We start from the raw sequence: 12,805 nt of genomic DNA, 5'->3' as shown, positions 1-12,805 counted from the left end.
AACCTTAAAATCCAATAAGCCTGCTGAGTGTTTACAACATACAGCAAGCTGCAGAAATGAACAGCTTATTTGCACGTTTTGACAGTTTGTCTCATTACATCTTCTTCACACTAAGTGCTCAATCACTGCTGGCGTTCATGTTCCTTTAGCTTTTAAATATGCAATTTAAAAAGGCAGAAAAGGGATCCTCTGTTAGCTTGTGTGGGCAATGATAAATTTCATTATAATGCTGATATCATTTTACTTGTCAATTAGCTTTTCACTGTAAACAGCTGTTAGCTTGTTGCTCCCAATAGTAAATGGGCTTATCTGGTAATGCAAGTTAGCTTGTCGCTGATAATAGTAATTATTGCATCATTGGTAAGAGTAGTTAGCTTGTAGCTACTATTTAGCTGATCACTAAGAGCAATAATTAGCATATTTCACTGGTTTAAGTAGAAGATAGTTAACTGTGGCTTTGAATTACAAATTTTTGTAATTTCTACATGTGCCTGGTATTCATTGTGCAAAAGGTTGCTATATATCAACATTTCTTCTTAGTGTTTTTAAGTTCCACTAAGTAACCTGCTGTAGTTCGAGAACTATAGAACAAGAGCCTTAAAATATTGTTCTGCTATTATCAAACTGCATTGTTTTCATTCAAATATGGACCAGCAGACACATCGGGCACTCTAGCAGACAATGCTCGCCAGAGTGTCATTCAGCAGTTCAAAGGGATTCTCTCTAAACATTATCATATAATTTGGGCCAGTCGTCAGCTTGTAAATAAGTTATGTCGAAGCCTTTTGTCTGGCGGGGGACACGCTGGAGACAGCCGTCTTTCCTCTGCCGGCATGAGCCAGAGAAGACAAAGGCAGGAGACAGAGCGTCTAACCTTTGATCTTTCTGAGGACTCAGCCATGTTGTATCGGGGCATCAGACACAATCATGCCTTCACCGTGGGGACGTCTGGAACAAAAAAACCCCCCCAAAAAAAACACATCACCCCAACACAGTCAGGCTGAAAAACACAACAAGGTTGGTATGGGTTTATCAAGTATCACATCTACCACATGTGAGCTTACCTGACTTTAAAGTGAAATTTGAGGACAACATAGCCCAAAAACATAAAGACCTTTGAGATCCTCTGTAAATATCCCTGCAAGAGCTTTTTTATTAAAAACATGTAATAATAAATGTACAAATTAAATGTATTTTCAAGTTATTCATGGGTGATATCACTTAATAATCAATGTTTTCTCTTATGTGAATATGGTAGAGGAGGCCCTAGAGGGAGTTCCACTTAAGGGCGGTTTTACAGCAAAAATACAAGCAGCGGAAATGACTACGTTCATATTTAAAATCTGACTGTTTGTACAACTTTCAAACTCAAAAAAATTGTTGCATTGTCTATACAACTGGTGTATTTATAAACCTGTCTTTTATGAATTCAGATGTTCTGGGAATGTTTGCTTGGATCAGTTCTGTTTTTGCTTTTTCATATTTTCTCTTCTTGTCCCATTCTTTGACTCAGAACTGATCTATCCAAACTGAAAAACAAACCATAACTCTAATCCATATAATAATTAAACTTGTCTGGCATTAATTCCAGTTTAAATTCCACAAAATTAATGGAGATTGACAGATTTCTTGTTGACAATTTTCTTTTATTTCTTAAGTTATTTTAATGTCTTTTAATTTGGTTCTTAACTGGTTAAAAAAAAAGGTCAATAAATAACTTTAAAATTGTATTTGCTAAAAAAAAATATTTTGTGACATGGCTTGTAGGTGGTAGAATGCAGTTCATTTTTATTATGAAAGCAATAAATATTACTAGCAAATAACCTAATACTTTTGGGGGTGTTTTTTTTAAGTTTTTTTTTTTTACTTTTGTTACTATATTTTGAATAAAAAAACAACTTACAAAATCCAATATACAATATGGAAGGATAAACAATTTCTTTATGTTTAAAATAGGAACTCAATTTATTTTTAATGTGTAGATATAAATATATATATATTTTGTCAAAATATATGATCATATTGTCAAAGAAAACAAAAAAGTGAGACAAACATACACCTCATTAGAGTTATAAATAAGGGTCCAAGTGAACATTTAAAAAAAAAAGACCTTCTGATTTGTTTTAGTGTCTACATTGCTTTGTTCAAGGCGCTATTTTTGTCCAAGTGTTTTTGCGACGTTGTGCGCTAGCGGCAGCCACAGCCCTCCACTACCATTTCCTGGTAGTTTCTCAGGACCACCTTGTCATGTTCATCCACGTAGAGCATGGAGATGGCGCTGAGCTCTGTTGGTACGCAGCAGGCCTTGGGAATGTTGTTATTCACAGAGTTCACCAGTGTCTGAACAATGGCATGGTTGGTGGAGTTTAAATGATCTGCCAGGGGAAAGGGGCACTCCCCGTGGCAGTAATACGCCTGATAGCCAGGCGGTGCCACAATCCAGTCATTCCAGTTTACATCACTGAAGTCTACGTACAGTGCATGGCGCCGGCAGTTGCGCCTGCCTTTGCGGCCCCGTTGTTTGGGGCTGCGCTTGGTCCGCCGGGTCAGCGGGTGACCCTTGCCATCATGACCAAAAGTAACCAAAAGAGGGCGTAACTGTTCCCAGTCCTCTCCGGGCTCTTGGTGCACCGAGCGGCTGATGCGGACGTGTCGGCCCTGGTGGTGTGGGGCCTGGTTGAGGTGCAGAACCTCCACAGCCAGACCATAATTAGGGAGGCCCTCGCGACTCCAGCGCAAGATGGCAGGGCTGACATCAAAGGACTCCCACCGTGAGGCGTTGTGCCGAACGAGGCGTGTGTCCAGAAGCTGGGTGATGAGCTGCCCAGGCCGCGGGGGCTTCAGGACCTCGTAGATGTTTATGCGGTGCAGACTCTGGTCGTCAGCGGTGGCCTCATCAATCTGACTACGGTAGAGTCTTAGCTCTGCAGAGGAAAGCAGCTCGTCCTCTGGAATGCTGCTGAGGTTGAACAGGAAGCGAAGAGGCATGGATTCTCCATCACCCAGCTCATGGATCCTCTCCATGTGCTCTAAAAATAAGGAAGAGAAAAAGCATGGGATGTTTGTCAAACTGTACCAGGATAACGCTTAGAAAAACTGGAATAAAATAAATATATGTTAATCTTGTAAGATCCCTCCTCCTTATTCGAATGACATCACTTTCTTGTCATGCCTTTTAAGATCTCTGAGGCAGGAAAAATTATAAGTAGGTCAAAATTTTGTTACATTTTCTTCACCTTTCTTTTACGATTATCCTGCCATTCTCTCTGTGCCTTTCTTTGAGCACTTTGTTGAAACATGCATTACACCGAGGGTGGTGATTAACGTACCACAGCTACGGCATAAACACAGTGGAGGCTCCCTGTTCCACTCACAGTCTGCAGATTTCTGGCAAGATCACCATTGTTGGGGAAAGGAATGTTGTGTCTACTATTTTCCTGCTCAATCCACCCCTGTTATTTCACACCCAGGCCCTAATCTGGCCCAGGTGGTTCTTATTATTAAAACCTGCTGTGCTTTTGATTGCCTCCGCAGTTTGTCCACTTAAGACATTTATCATTTTCATCATGAATAATCATTAAGGAGTCAGACAATACGATAGAATCTCATATATCTGAAGCCCATGGGAAACAGGGCACTGTGTGGGAATGCTATGCATTCAAAAGAAAAGGATATTCAGGCACACACACTTCTCTTGTCTTGTCTGCTTTATAGCTTAACAGAAAAAAAATATTTTTTTTCCCCCTCCACATTACACCTGGTCAATAAAAATCATAATTTTCCAGGCTGAAGTCCACAATGAATGCTTTGCCTTTCCTGTAAACATGTCTCCTCATCTAACCATCCATCTGCTGAAGACTCTTATACCTCCCTGTGGTTTGAACTTGACTGAGTCACACACCATCACACAACAGTGCTCCATGAAAGCAAGCACTCCCACTTCAAATGCTTCAAAGCATGTTATTAAGATAGTTCAGCAAAGGAGGTGAGGGTAGATGGCTGTGGAGATGTAGAGACCCATGCACAAGCTGAGCTATTCATAGGGTAACGTGAATAGCCAGACTGTAATAAAATCATTGACACAGTATTTGTCATTCTGAGTCTTGCATGCACCACATGACTGCGAACAAAATGGGTTTTTTAGTCATTTCGTGTCTGATACAGTAATACCGCTGGTGGCAAACACACCCATAGCATGGTTTTCTCTCCACCATGGTGACTTTTTTAGGTAGAAAAAGGAGATATCTGTCTTGGAACATATTGATAATACCTCACTTCCTATGTGCTTGGCTACCAGTGATATAATACCAATGCAATTATGCAATGTAAGAAAATTAGGTTTTGTGTTAAATCAGTGATCATATTTTCTTCTATTTGAAAGGCTAGAATTACAACAAGCGGAAATAGCATTAAATATAAAATCTGATAAAAGAACGGCTGAGGTATAAATAAAATAGATGATTTATTTACAGGCATGAAAAGAAGCAGGAAGGGACACACTGGACATGCGTGAATATGGGAGTTTGAACTGCAATGAATTGACAAGGAGCCGGCTTGCAGCTTAGGATAACTTCCAGTGCACATTGCACCTGTGTTGTTTTAAACACAAATTGAAACGTTTTTCTACTTGTAATTGGATGTTATGAGCCAACTTGATCTGGCTCCACCTACACAGCCTGACTAATAACAGCCTATTACACTCTGTTTTTCTCTTTAAACTGAAAAAATGGTGGAAAGGTGTACTGCTCCTTTAATGTTTATCCTAGATTTTTATTCAATTCTATGGCTCAACATCAAAATAACAGTAAATAAAAGTGACAGAAAAGAATAATTTAACAGTGATAATTGAACATTTTAAGACCTCAAAACTGTCGTCGTATTTTTACTTAAGTTTATCTTACCATAGGAATCTCATGATTGGCCCTTGACTGAGCATCATGAAGGAATAGTGTTTTGAAATAGCTATGAGGTGAAGAGAAAACCCCACAAGAGCAGACAGCCTGCCTAATTGTACAGCTAAAATTAGCTTCTTATACTTGTATTCATCTACGAAGGGCAAAACACAAAGAATTATATTGGCACAATAAACACTTAAAATGTACCACTTCATTTAGTGGGTATATTTGTCCTGTCTGTCTGTGTATTAAAATAAAAAATGATAAAGGTCACTGTAAAAATCAGAATATGATGTTTAAATCAACACGTTACATTGCTTATATTTATTAACAGTAAAATTGCTGCTTTTCTGATTTTATAAAATGCAAGATGTTAAATATTTAGTTTTACATTTTTTGAGTTATTTCAGTGACACTTGGGTATTTTTACTCTCAAGTTATCATGTCATATGGCTCTCATGCCAGACCATAACTTTTTGTTTTTTGATTTAAATCGGTGTGGTTCTGCCTCTACTACTAGAAGTGTGTTTGACAAGACAAATTAGGAAAAAAAGTTTTAGTCACTGTTCTTCTGTCACAAAATCTGCCAGTTTTCTAAATTCGATATTTACCATAATTCATTTTTAACTTATTTTGGAAACCGAATCCTTTTCTTTCAAACAAAATATTGCTTTGAAGCTTTTTATTCTACATCTGTATATTTTTTTTTTTATTCTATCAAGCAGTTTTCTTGTAAAATACAAGTGAAACCATTTGCATTTGAGCTGAAATGTAGCCGTCTCAATGCACAGAAATTCCCTCTGATCTTCTCGTCTTTGCATCCCACTGGCTCATGAGACTGGCTTTTGCCCTTCCGCCAAAAGAACGGCATCGTTTTTCTCTCAGCACCTACATTGTTTGCAACGAGGCCTTTATTTAGAAGGCTGCGGAGAAGCATTAAAGATAATTGCACGGCGAGGACGATCTTTCTTAAAGAGCCCTGCATATAAACTGGGGACATGAGAGAAGATCACGCTAGATTTCGAAGCCAAGAACAGGCTTTTTTTAAAACCCTGTTCTGCTGGGTGGAGCAAGAAGTGTAGGTCAGTAATATGAAGGTATGTCTTTTCCTTCAGTTACAAACCAAACACAGAGCTCTGTCAAATTAGCCTCTGGAGAGCTTGACTAGCTGAATTTTATGACTCTCTGCAGACTGTGCTTGGTGACCACATCCTTAGATTCCTTGGTCATGGCGAGATGGGTGGAGCACTCTTGCATTTTCTGTCTTACTCTGAATTCTCTGCAATCTGCTGCCATGCTATAAAGCACATCACTACTGCTGAGGGTTCTCAACAGAATATTCACATAAACTTCATAATTTGTGCATTAACTAACATCTAATTTTGATGTCCATCTTGTGAAAGCGTCCCCAGGTTTCCTTACCTTCATGGTGGAAGGCCCTCACAGTGTTGGCCCGGCTGGCCGACCTCTCGGGATACTCAAAGTCGATGTCGTACGCTCCGGCCTCTTCGGCCTCCCCCGACTGCAGTCGATAGAGGTCCAACAGGTAGCGGGGCACGGTGACGGAGCGACTGGGCCGCGGCCGCCTCTTGAGGCCGAACATGTGCAGCAGCGTGGCCTCAAAGTCCCGCAACAGTTCATGGCTCTGAGCAGCCGAACGACCCTGCAGGCCAGGCACTTTCTTCTTCCCTTCTTCAGGTATCAGACTGGCATGGTTGCTCTCTCCCAGCAGGACTTGGCATAATAAAATGACCATCAGCATTCGATTACCAGGAATCATGATGTCTCTGGCAGGGGCAGCAGATGGAACAGAGTGATAAATGATTAGGACAGGTCTGAGCTGAGCAGGTGGGTCAGAGGACATAAGGAGAAAGAAGGGTTACTCTTTCCTTTTCCACAATGTATCTCACACAAACTCCGTATCCCACCCTCTTATTTACCCATTCCCTCTAAATGCAGACTAATTACCTTGAATAATGCAGTCATGTTTAGAGTAAAGCAGACTCCCATCAGATAGTCTGCTTTTTGTTTATCTTTTGTGACATCCTCCGAATGTAAACAGCTGGTTCCAGACGCCAGCATTTTAAATGCAATCCTCTTCCCTCCACCCCTTCCACTTGTCTCCTGCACTATAGTTGCACAAGTAAAAGAGGCAGCCAGCCCTGGGGTCATAACAAATGCGTAACTCATGGAGCAAACCTCAGAGCTTTCTCGCTGCTTGCTTGCATCACATTTTAAAAACGAAAAAAAAGAGGCACTCTTCCTCGTGCACATACTCAACCCAACACCTTTGGTTCAGTTCTCAACTAAAGCCATGAAAAAAAATAATAATAAAATGAAAAGAAAAAAACCTGAGGGTCCCTGTGAGGGGAGAGGACTGTCCATGTACTTACCGACAGAAAAGAAAGCATGGGAAAACAGTCCATGTTTCTTGGGAGCACGCAATGGACACGTTCTTCCAGGAAATGTTAGGTGGTGTTGGGAGGCTGCAAGAGGGCGTTGGAGTGACCCTGTTCCTGAAAGATACAGTCGAAAACACACGGGGAGGGGGTAGAGGGTTGTAAACTCAGCGCGGCTGCAAACACTTGAGGTTGCTACATGGTATTTACTTGAAGACCAGCACATGAGAATGTGTGTGTGCGGGGGTGTTCGTGCGTGTGGGTGTGTGTGTGTGTGTGGGCGTGTAGCAGAGAGACCTAGTGTCTCTTTAAGGCTTATCATTTTGGGTTGTGGGTAAGCTAGCTATTTGCTGCAACTGGAATGTAAGGAGGTATGTGCCACAAAACAGACAGCTGATCACTTATTGCTCTAACCTCAACACAGACATCAAACAGACATTGTTCAATAACTGCATCCGACGCGGATTGAAGAGGAAATAATAGAGAGCTACTTAATCTACGTGAAACGACGTGCCGTTTTGCTTTAAGAGCTCATTTAAGTTATTATCTGCAGCTGAGTCACACTTATAAAAGAGCCAAATTTGTGAGGGAGTTCTCTGGAGCAGCGCAGACCTTCAATTAAGCTTTTTTCATCTGGTGCACATCCAAGCAGCAGCATACGGAGAGTGACACATGCAGTGCCTTGCAAAAGTATTCACATCCCTTAAAGTTTTTCACATTTCCTCACTTTATTTATTTATTTTACTTTTTGTGTGGAAGAGTAACAGGAAGTAGTGCGTAATTGTGAAGTGGAAGGAATATGATACGTGGTGCTTAACTTTTATTTTTCTTTACAAATAAAAGTCTAAAATGTGAGGCATGGATATGGATTCAGCTTTATGGAGAAAAGAGTCTGTAGAGCCACCTCTTAACTCTGACATACTTCCTAGAGAAAGGCATTCCCACAGCATCATGCTGCCATCACTATGGGTTTCCATGTTCATGGAGATAGTCTGACACTATTTTTTAATGTTGTTCCTGACATGATGTGCAACAAACTGCAGGACTTTTTCATTACTTCCTTTAGACAGTGGCTTTCTTTCACAAAGGCCAGATTTGTGGAGGGCATGGCTTATGCTTTTCCTGTCTACGGATTCTCCCTCCAGAACTGTGGATCTCTACAACTCCTCTAGATGCTGTTAGTTTACATCGTTGGCCGTGTATTGGTAGGTTTGAAGTTGATCTATGCTCTTTCCATTTCTGAATGACGCTCCATGGAATATAAAAGGCTTCAGTTATTACTTAACAACCTAACCTGTTTGAAATTTCTCTGGTTATTCTCCAAAAGATCTCAGAGGCCTTTAGAGTACAGCTCTACTTTTACCGAGCTTAAATTACCCACAGGTGGACTGCATTTGCTTATTAGGTGACTTCTTAAGTAAACTGTGAAGACAGCACTGGGTTTTATTTGGACTATAAGAGTAAAAGGGCCAGAATACAAATACAGGCTTACAGATTTTTATTTAAGTTTTTCCTTTTTCATTCGAACTTGACAATTGAGCACTAGTACTGCACTAAAACCGAACAGAAGACATTGAAGTTTGTTGCAGTAATGTGACAAACCGTGGGAGAAAAAAAAACTTAGAGCCGTCTGATCACTCCTGCAAAGCATTATATTCCCAAGAACAGCGTACACACTTGTGTTTTTTGCGTAGTTTCCCTGTGCACGACTGTGCCGGGTTTGGTATCTGTGTGATTATCTCAGCCCTTGCGTGGCTCACTGTACATGCAATCAAGGATCGGTTTTTCCTAACAGCATTAGGCTGACCTCGGCGTGACCCTTCTTTCTCGGTCATGACACTGGATCCAAAGTGTGTGTAAAAAACAAAACAACACACACACACACAAAAAGAGGCACATCGAGGGTGCGCGTGCACGCTCCGTCTGCGCTTTTGCACAAAATGTGTGCCGCCGCTCGCATATTCGTGAGAACTGGCGGCAAAGTGAGGGAGAGGAGGGGTCAGAACATGATCAGCTCTATTACCCATGGGGTGCTGGGATAAACGCGTCTGTGTGTGTGTGTGTGTGTGGGTGAGTGTGTGTGATTCAGTGAGTGCACATCTCTGACAACAAACGTTCATTGTACAGAGAGGGCCTCTCCCATGATTACAGGGATTCATAGCAGTGAAAAACAGTGACCATACAGGACATCTTGTAACTGTAACCAGCCACTGAGAAAGCTGCAGGCCACGGCACACAGACAACTCAAAGTGGTGTGACGATGATGAAAGGGGAATTAAAAGAACCATCATTGAAGATCCTTCAAAATTTGAAAAAAAAACAAACAAAAAAAAAGTTATGTGTTGTCATGTTTGTTAATCTGGGAGATGAAAAAAAAGTTTTAACAATATTTTCCTGTTCAACTCCTCTCCATCAAACAATCAAACCAAAGAAGGACATTAATTATAAACGTGTTCAAGTTGCTTTGGATTCAAAAATCACTGCAACCAAGCAGCAGACAAACACTTTTTTTTTTTTTTTTGCAATGACAAATGCAGAGCAGTGTGCAATTAGGCCGCAGCAGCAAACTGCCCTTGGCTTTGCTCGGTCCTGCTCCTGCCTCTCCGTCCCCTCCCTCCCTCTCGGTCTCTCTCTGACCAGAGATAATGTGATCAGACTATGCACATGGCTCTTCAGATGTGTTTCCTAAGGAATTTGACAGGGATGGTGGGAGAGAAGATGGGAACGGGGCAGGGAGGGAGAGAAGAGTGCAACAAGTTGCCAAGGGAACAGATCTATGACCTGATTTTAACATTAAAGGCGTCAGCAGCAGCGTGTCTGACGGAAATAGAAGCCATGTTTTTCAGCTTGTAGTTACACGGAAACAATATTATGCTTTCACACACAAGTACATGCGTTATTATTTTTGATGGCCGTCCAAATGGAGAGTTTTGTAAAGTTGTAAGTTTAGGGCATACTATTAATACCAAACAATAGTAACATAAAACTCACACCGTGACTCATGGTTTTCTTGGCTGATTCTTTGCTTCTCTTTGAGGTTTGGTTTTTGATTCATTCCTAATTTCATGAAAGATTTGGAAAACAATCCCAGTCCAGACAAAAAAGATTTGTTTTTCCAATAAAATAGTTCAAAACAGTTGCTCCTCTGAAGAAGTACTGAAACACATTAAAACGTCCTGCATTTTCTTTGATAGGTATGGTCGTTTTGAATAAAACAAAAGATGAGTTCATGCCACTAAAGCATTAAGGCATATATCCCTAATGTTTAAGCTCAAAGTGTGTCAAAGAACATGTTACTGGTTAGGAGACATTGAAAGTTGTTTTGATGCAGTTTTCAGTTAGCTTAGTGAGTTCTGATCTCTGATTTTTTGCTTTTCTAAAAAAAACCAACGTAATAAAGACCATATATCTGAACCCTTGGGATTGGGGGATAAAACAGTAGATGAAGATTCATTTTGATTAAATATTGCCATTGGTATTTATTATGAGAATTTACAGCTGAAGAAGTGTCCTATAATTTACTTTTTTTTTTTTTTTTTTACTTCAAATTCAGCTATTTAAAGCCCATGAGCTCACTGGAAGGAGATTGATGGTCTTTTTTCTTTTAGATTAACCAACTTTCCCGTCTTATATCTGCCAACACCTCATAATGAAGAGGCTGTATTATTTTTACTACTGTTATTATTATTATTGAAACTCATGTTTGACTGCTTGACTTCACATCCAATGAATTACAATTGCAAACATTTTTTTTTTACAGATTGCAATTGCGCATGGAAAATTTGCCAAATATAGGTTTGAATTAAAATGAATTTCTTTTCCTTTTTTGTCGCTGCGTGGACCTTTGTATAGTGGAGTGAAATTGCTTGTACTTAATGCATTAGTATTTTAAAAATACTTTTAATCAATAAAGATCATGGTATGGAAACATATTTGAGCGGGGGACAGTCGAAGCGCAGGGATATCGGACGCTTTGTTTGGAAAAGATCTCACTACCTCGGTTGTGTCATTCCATAAGTGTTCGGGCACAAACCGACCAAAACCTGTTGCATGTTAATGATCACATTCATCTCCCTTCCTCTCAAACCGGATCATTAAAGCGCACGGGAAATCGTTTTCATTGCAGAATTTTAGTTCCGAATTGGTTTCAGGCTTTCAGCAAAATCGTTCAGACGCCCAAAAACAAGAGAATAAACATCCCAATAAAAAATACCGTAAGTCGTGTAAAGTTCCTCCTATAAATTCTGAAATGTTCTGTTAGTCAAATCTCCGAGAAGTGTGAGTGCGTCAGCTGAGGAGCGCTTACCATCAGTAGAGGTACAGGTATCCTCGTATGAAAAAGGGGGGGGGGGGGGGGGGAAGGAGATGACTCAAAACAGTCCAGGCGCTCCGCCGTAAAAAAATTAAAAAAAGAAAGAAAATCTGAGCCTTGGAGGAGAAGTTGGGCGACTTTTCAGCACATTTATCCTTCAGTGAAAGCTCTAAAAGCCGGCTCTCAGGCTGTGCGGCGGGTTTTCCAGAACACTCGGTGCGCAGAGGACGGGCAAACTCTCCAAATGATCCAGCATCTACGGTTCCTACAGTTTTTATGTGTCCGCCCAATTTGCCCTCCTCCTCCGTCCCCTTACCCCCACCTCCCTCATCTGTCTCAGACACCTTGGATAACCCACCCCCCTTCTTTCCTCCTCCGCTTGAATATAGGAAGCCGCTCACAGTTATTTATTTATTTATTTATTTGTTTATTTTTACACGCGAAGCTTAGTGACATTTGACCATAATTAACTTGATGGAACTATATACTCCCATGTATTCTTCCTGGGGTTAAATTGAGATGTAAGAAAAGATGATCAATTAAAAGAGGAGAATCTATCTATCTATCTATCTATCTATCTATCTATCTATCTATCTATCTATCTATCTATCTATCTATCTATCTATCTATCTATCTATCTATCTATCTATCTATCTATCTATCTATCCATCCATCCATCCATCCATCCATCCATCCATCCATCCATCCATCCATCCATCCATCCATCCATCCATCCATCCATCCATCTATGATATTCCTGATTCCAACAGTGGAGTGTAGAGTTTAAATCGGTGATGCCAGCATCAAGTGTCTCACTCAAGTTATTTTACTTATCCCCTTTAATATAGATATTAAAGAAAGAGGGAGAAACACCAGTCTGTGTGTAATTAATCCATATCATGTGTTTCTCTCATTTCACTTGTTGAAATACTTTTCAACAATTTGATTTATTTATTTATGGTCAATTTGAAAATGACCATAAATACATATACTGTGGCTACATTTTTGAAATTCTTGAAAAATGTTGACGTCTATGCAAACCTTTGACCTAAAGCAAGTTACACAAAATGACAGCAAACTTAAGTGCATGCTCAAGCTCTGTTTTGTTCATCAACTGCGTTTCGCTGCCCGTTCCTTTGGCAGTTTTTTTTTCTACTCATGAAAGACATTTCTACAAATGTTGCTGCATTTATGAGGGA

The 12,805-nt window shown here is 40.3% G+C and overlaps 1 protein-coding gene across 1 annotated transcript; it reads right to left on the bottom strand.

Annotated features, from left to right (window-relative positions):
• Positions 1 to 1,013: 1,013 nt before the first annotated feature.
• bmp4 (bone morphogenetic protein 4) lies at positions 1,014 to 11,866 on the bottom strand. The gene is made up of 4 exons (XM_032547834.1): positions 11,601 to 11,866; positions 7,289 to 7,411; positions 6,318 to 6,682; positions 1,014 to 3,029 (listed from the first exon to the last, which is right to left on the bottom strand). Exons 3-4 carry the CDS (start codon positions 6,673 to 6,675, stop codon positions 2,188 to 2,190), a joined length of 1,200 nt encoding a protein of 399 aa, XP_032403725.1. The 5' UTR covers positions 6,676 to 6,682; positions 7,289 to 7,411; positions 11,601 to 11,866; the 3' UTR covers positions 1,014 to 2,187.
• Between the last annotated feature and the right edge of the window lie 939 nt (positions 11,867 to 12,805).

The sequence above is a fragment of the Xiphophorus hellerii genome, chromosome 19, assembly GCF_003331165.1.
Source record: "Xiphophorus hellerii strain 12219 chromosome 19, Xiphophorus_hellerii-4.1, whole genome shotgun sequence".
NCBI classification, from domain to species: domain Eukaryota; kingdom Metazoa; phylum Chordata; class Actinopteri; order Cyprinodontiformes; family Poeciliidae; genus Xiphophorus; species Xiphophorus hellerii.
This window is presented reverse-complemented; position numbering and strand designations above follow the sequence as displayed.

Bases quoted from the DNA above. Each gene is read 5' to 3' on its own strand.
- bmp4 (XM_032547834.1), bottom strand. From the start codon at position 6,675: ATGATTCCTGGTAATCGAATGCTGATGGTCATTTTATTATGCCAAGTC. The intron at 3,030-6,317 runs GTAAGGAAACCT...CCTTATTTTTAG, and splicing joins GAGGGCCTTCCACCATGAAG to AGCACATGGAGAGGATCCAT.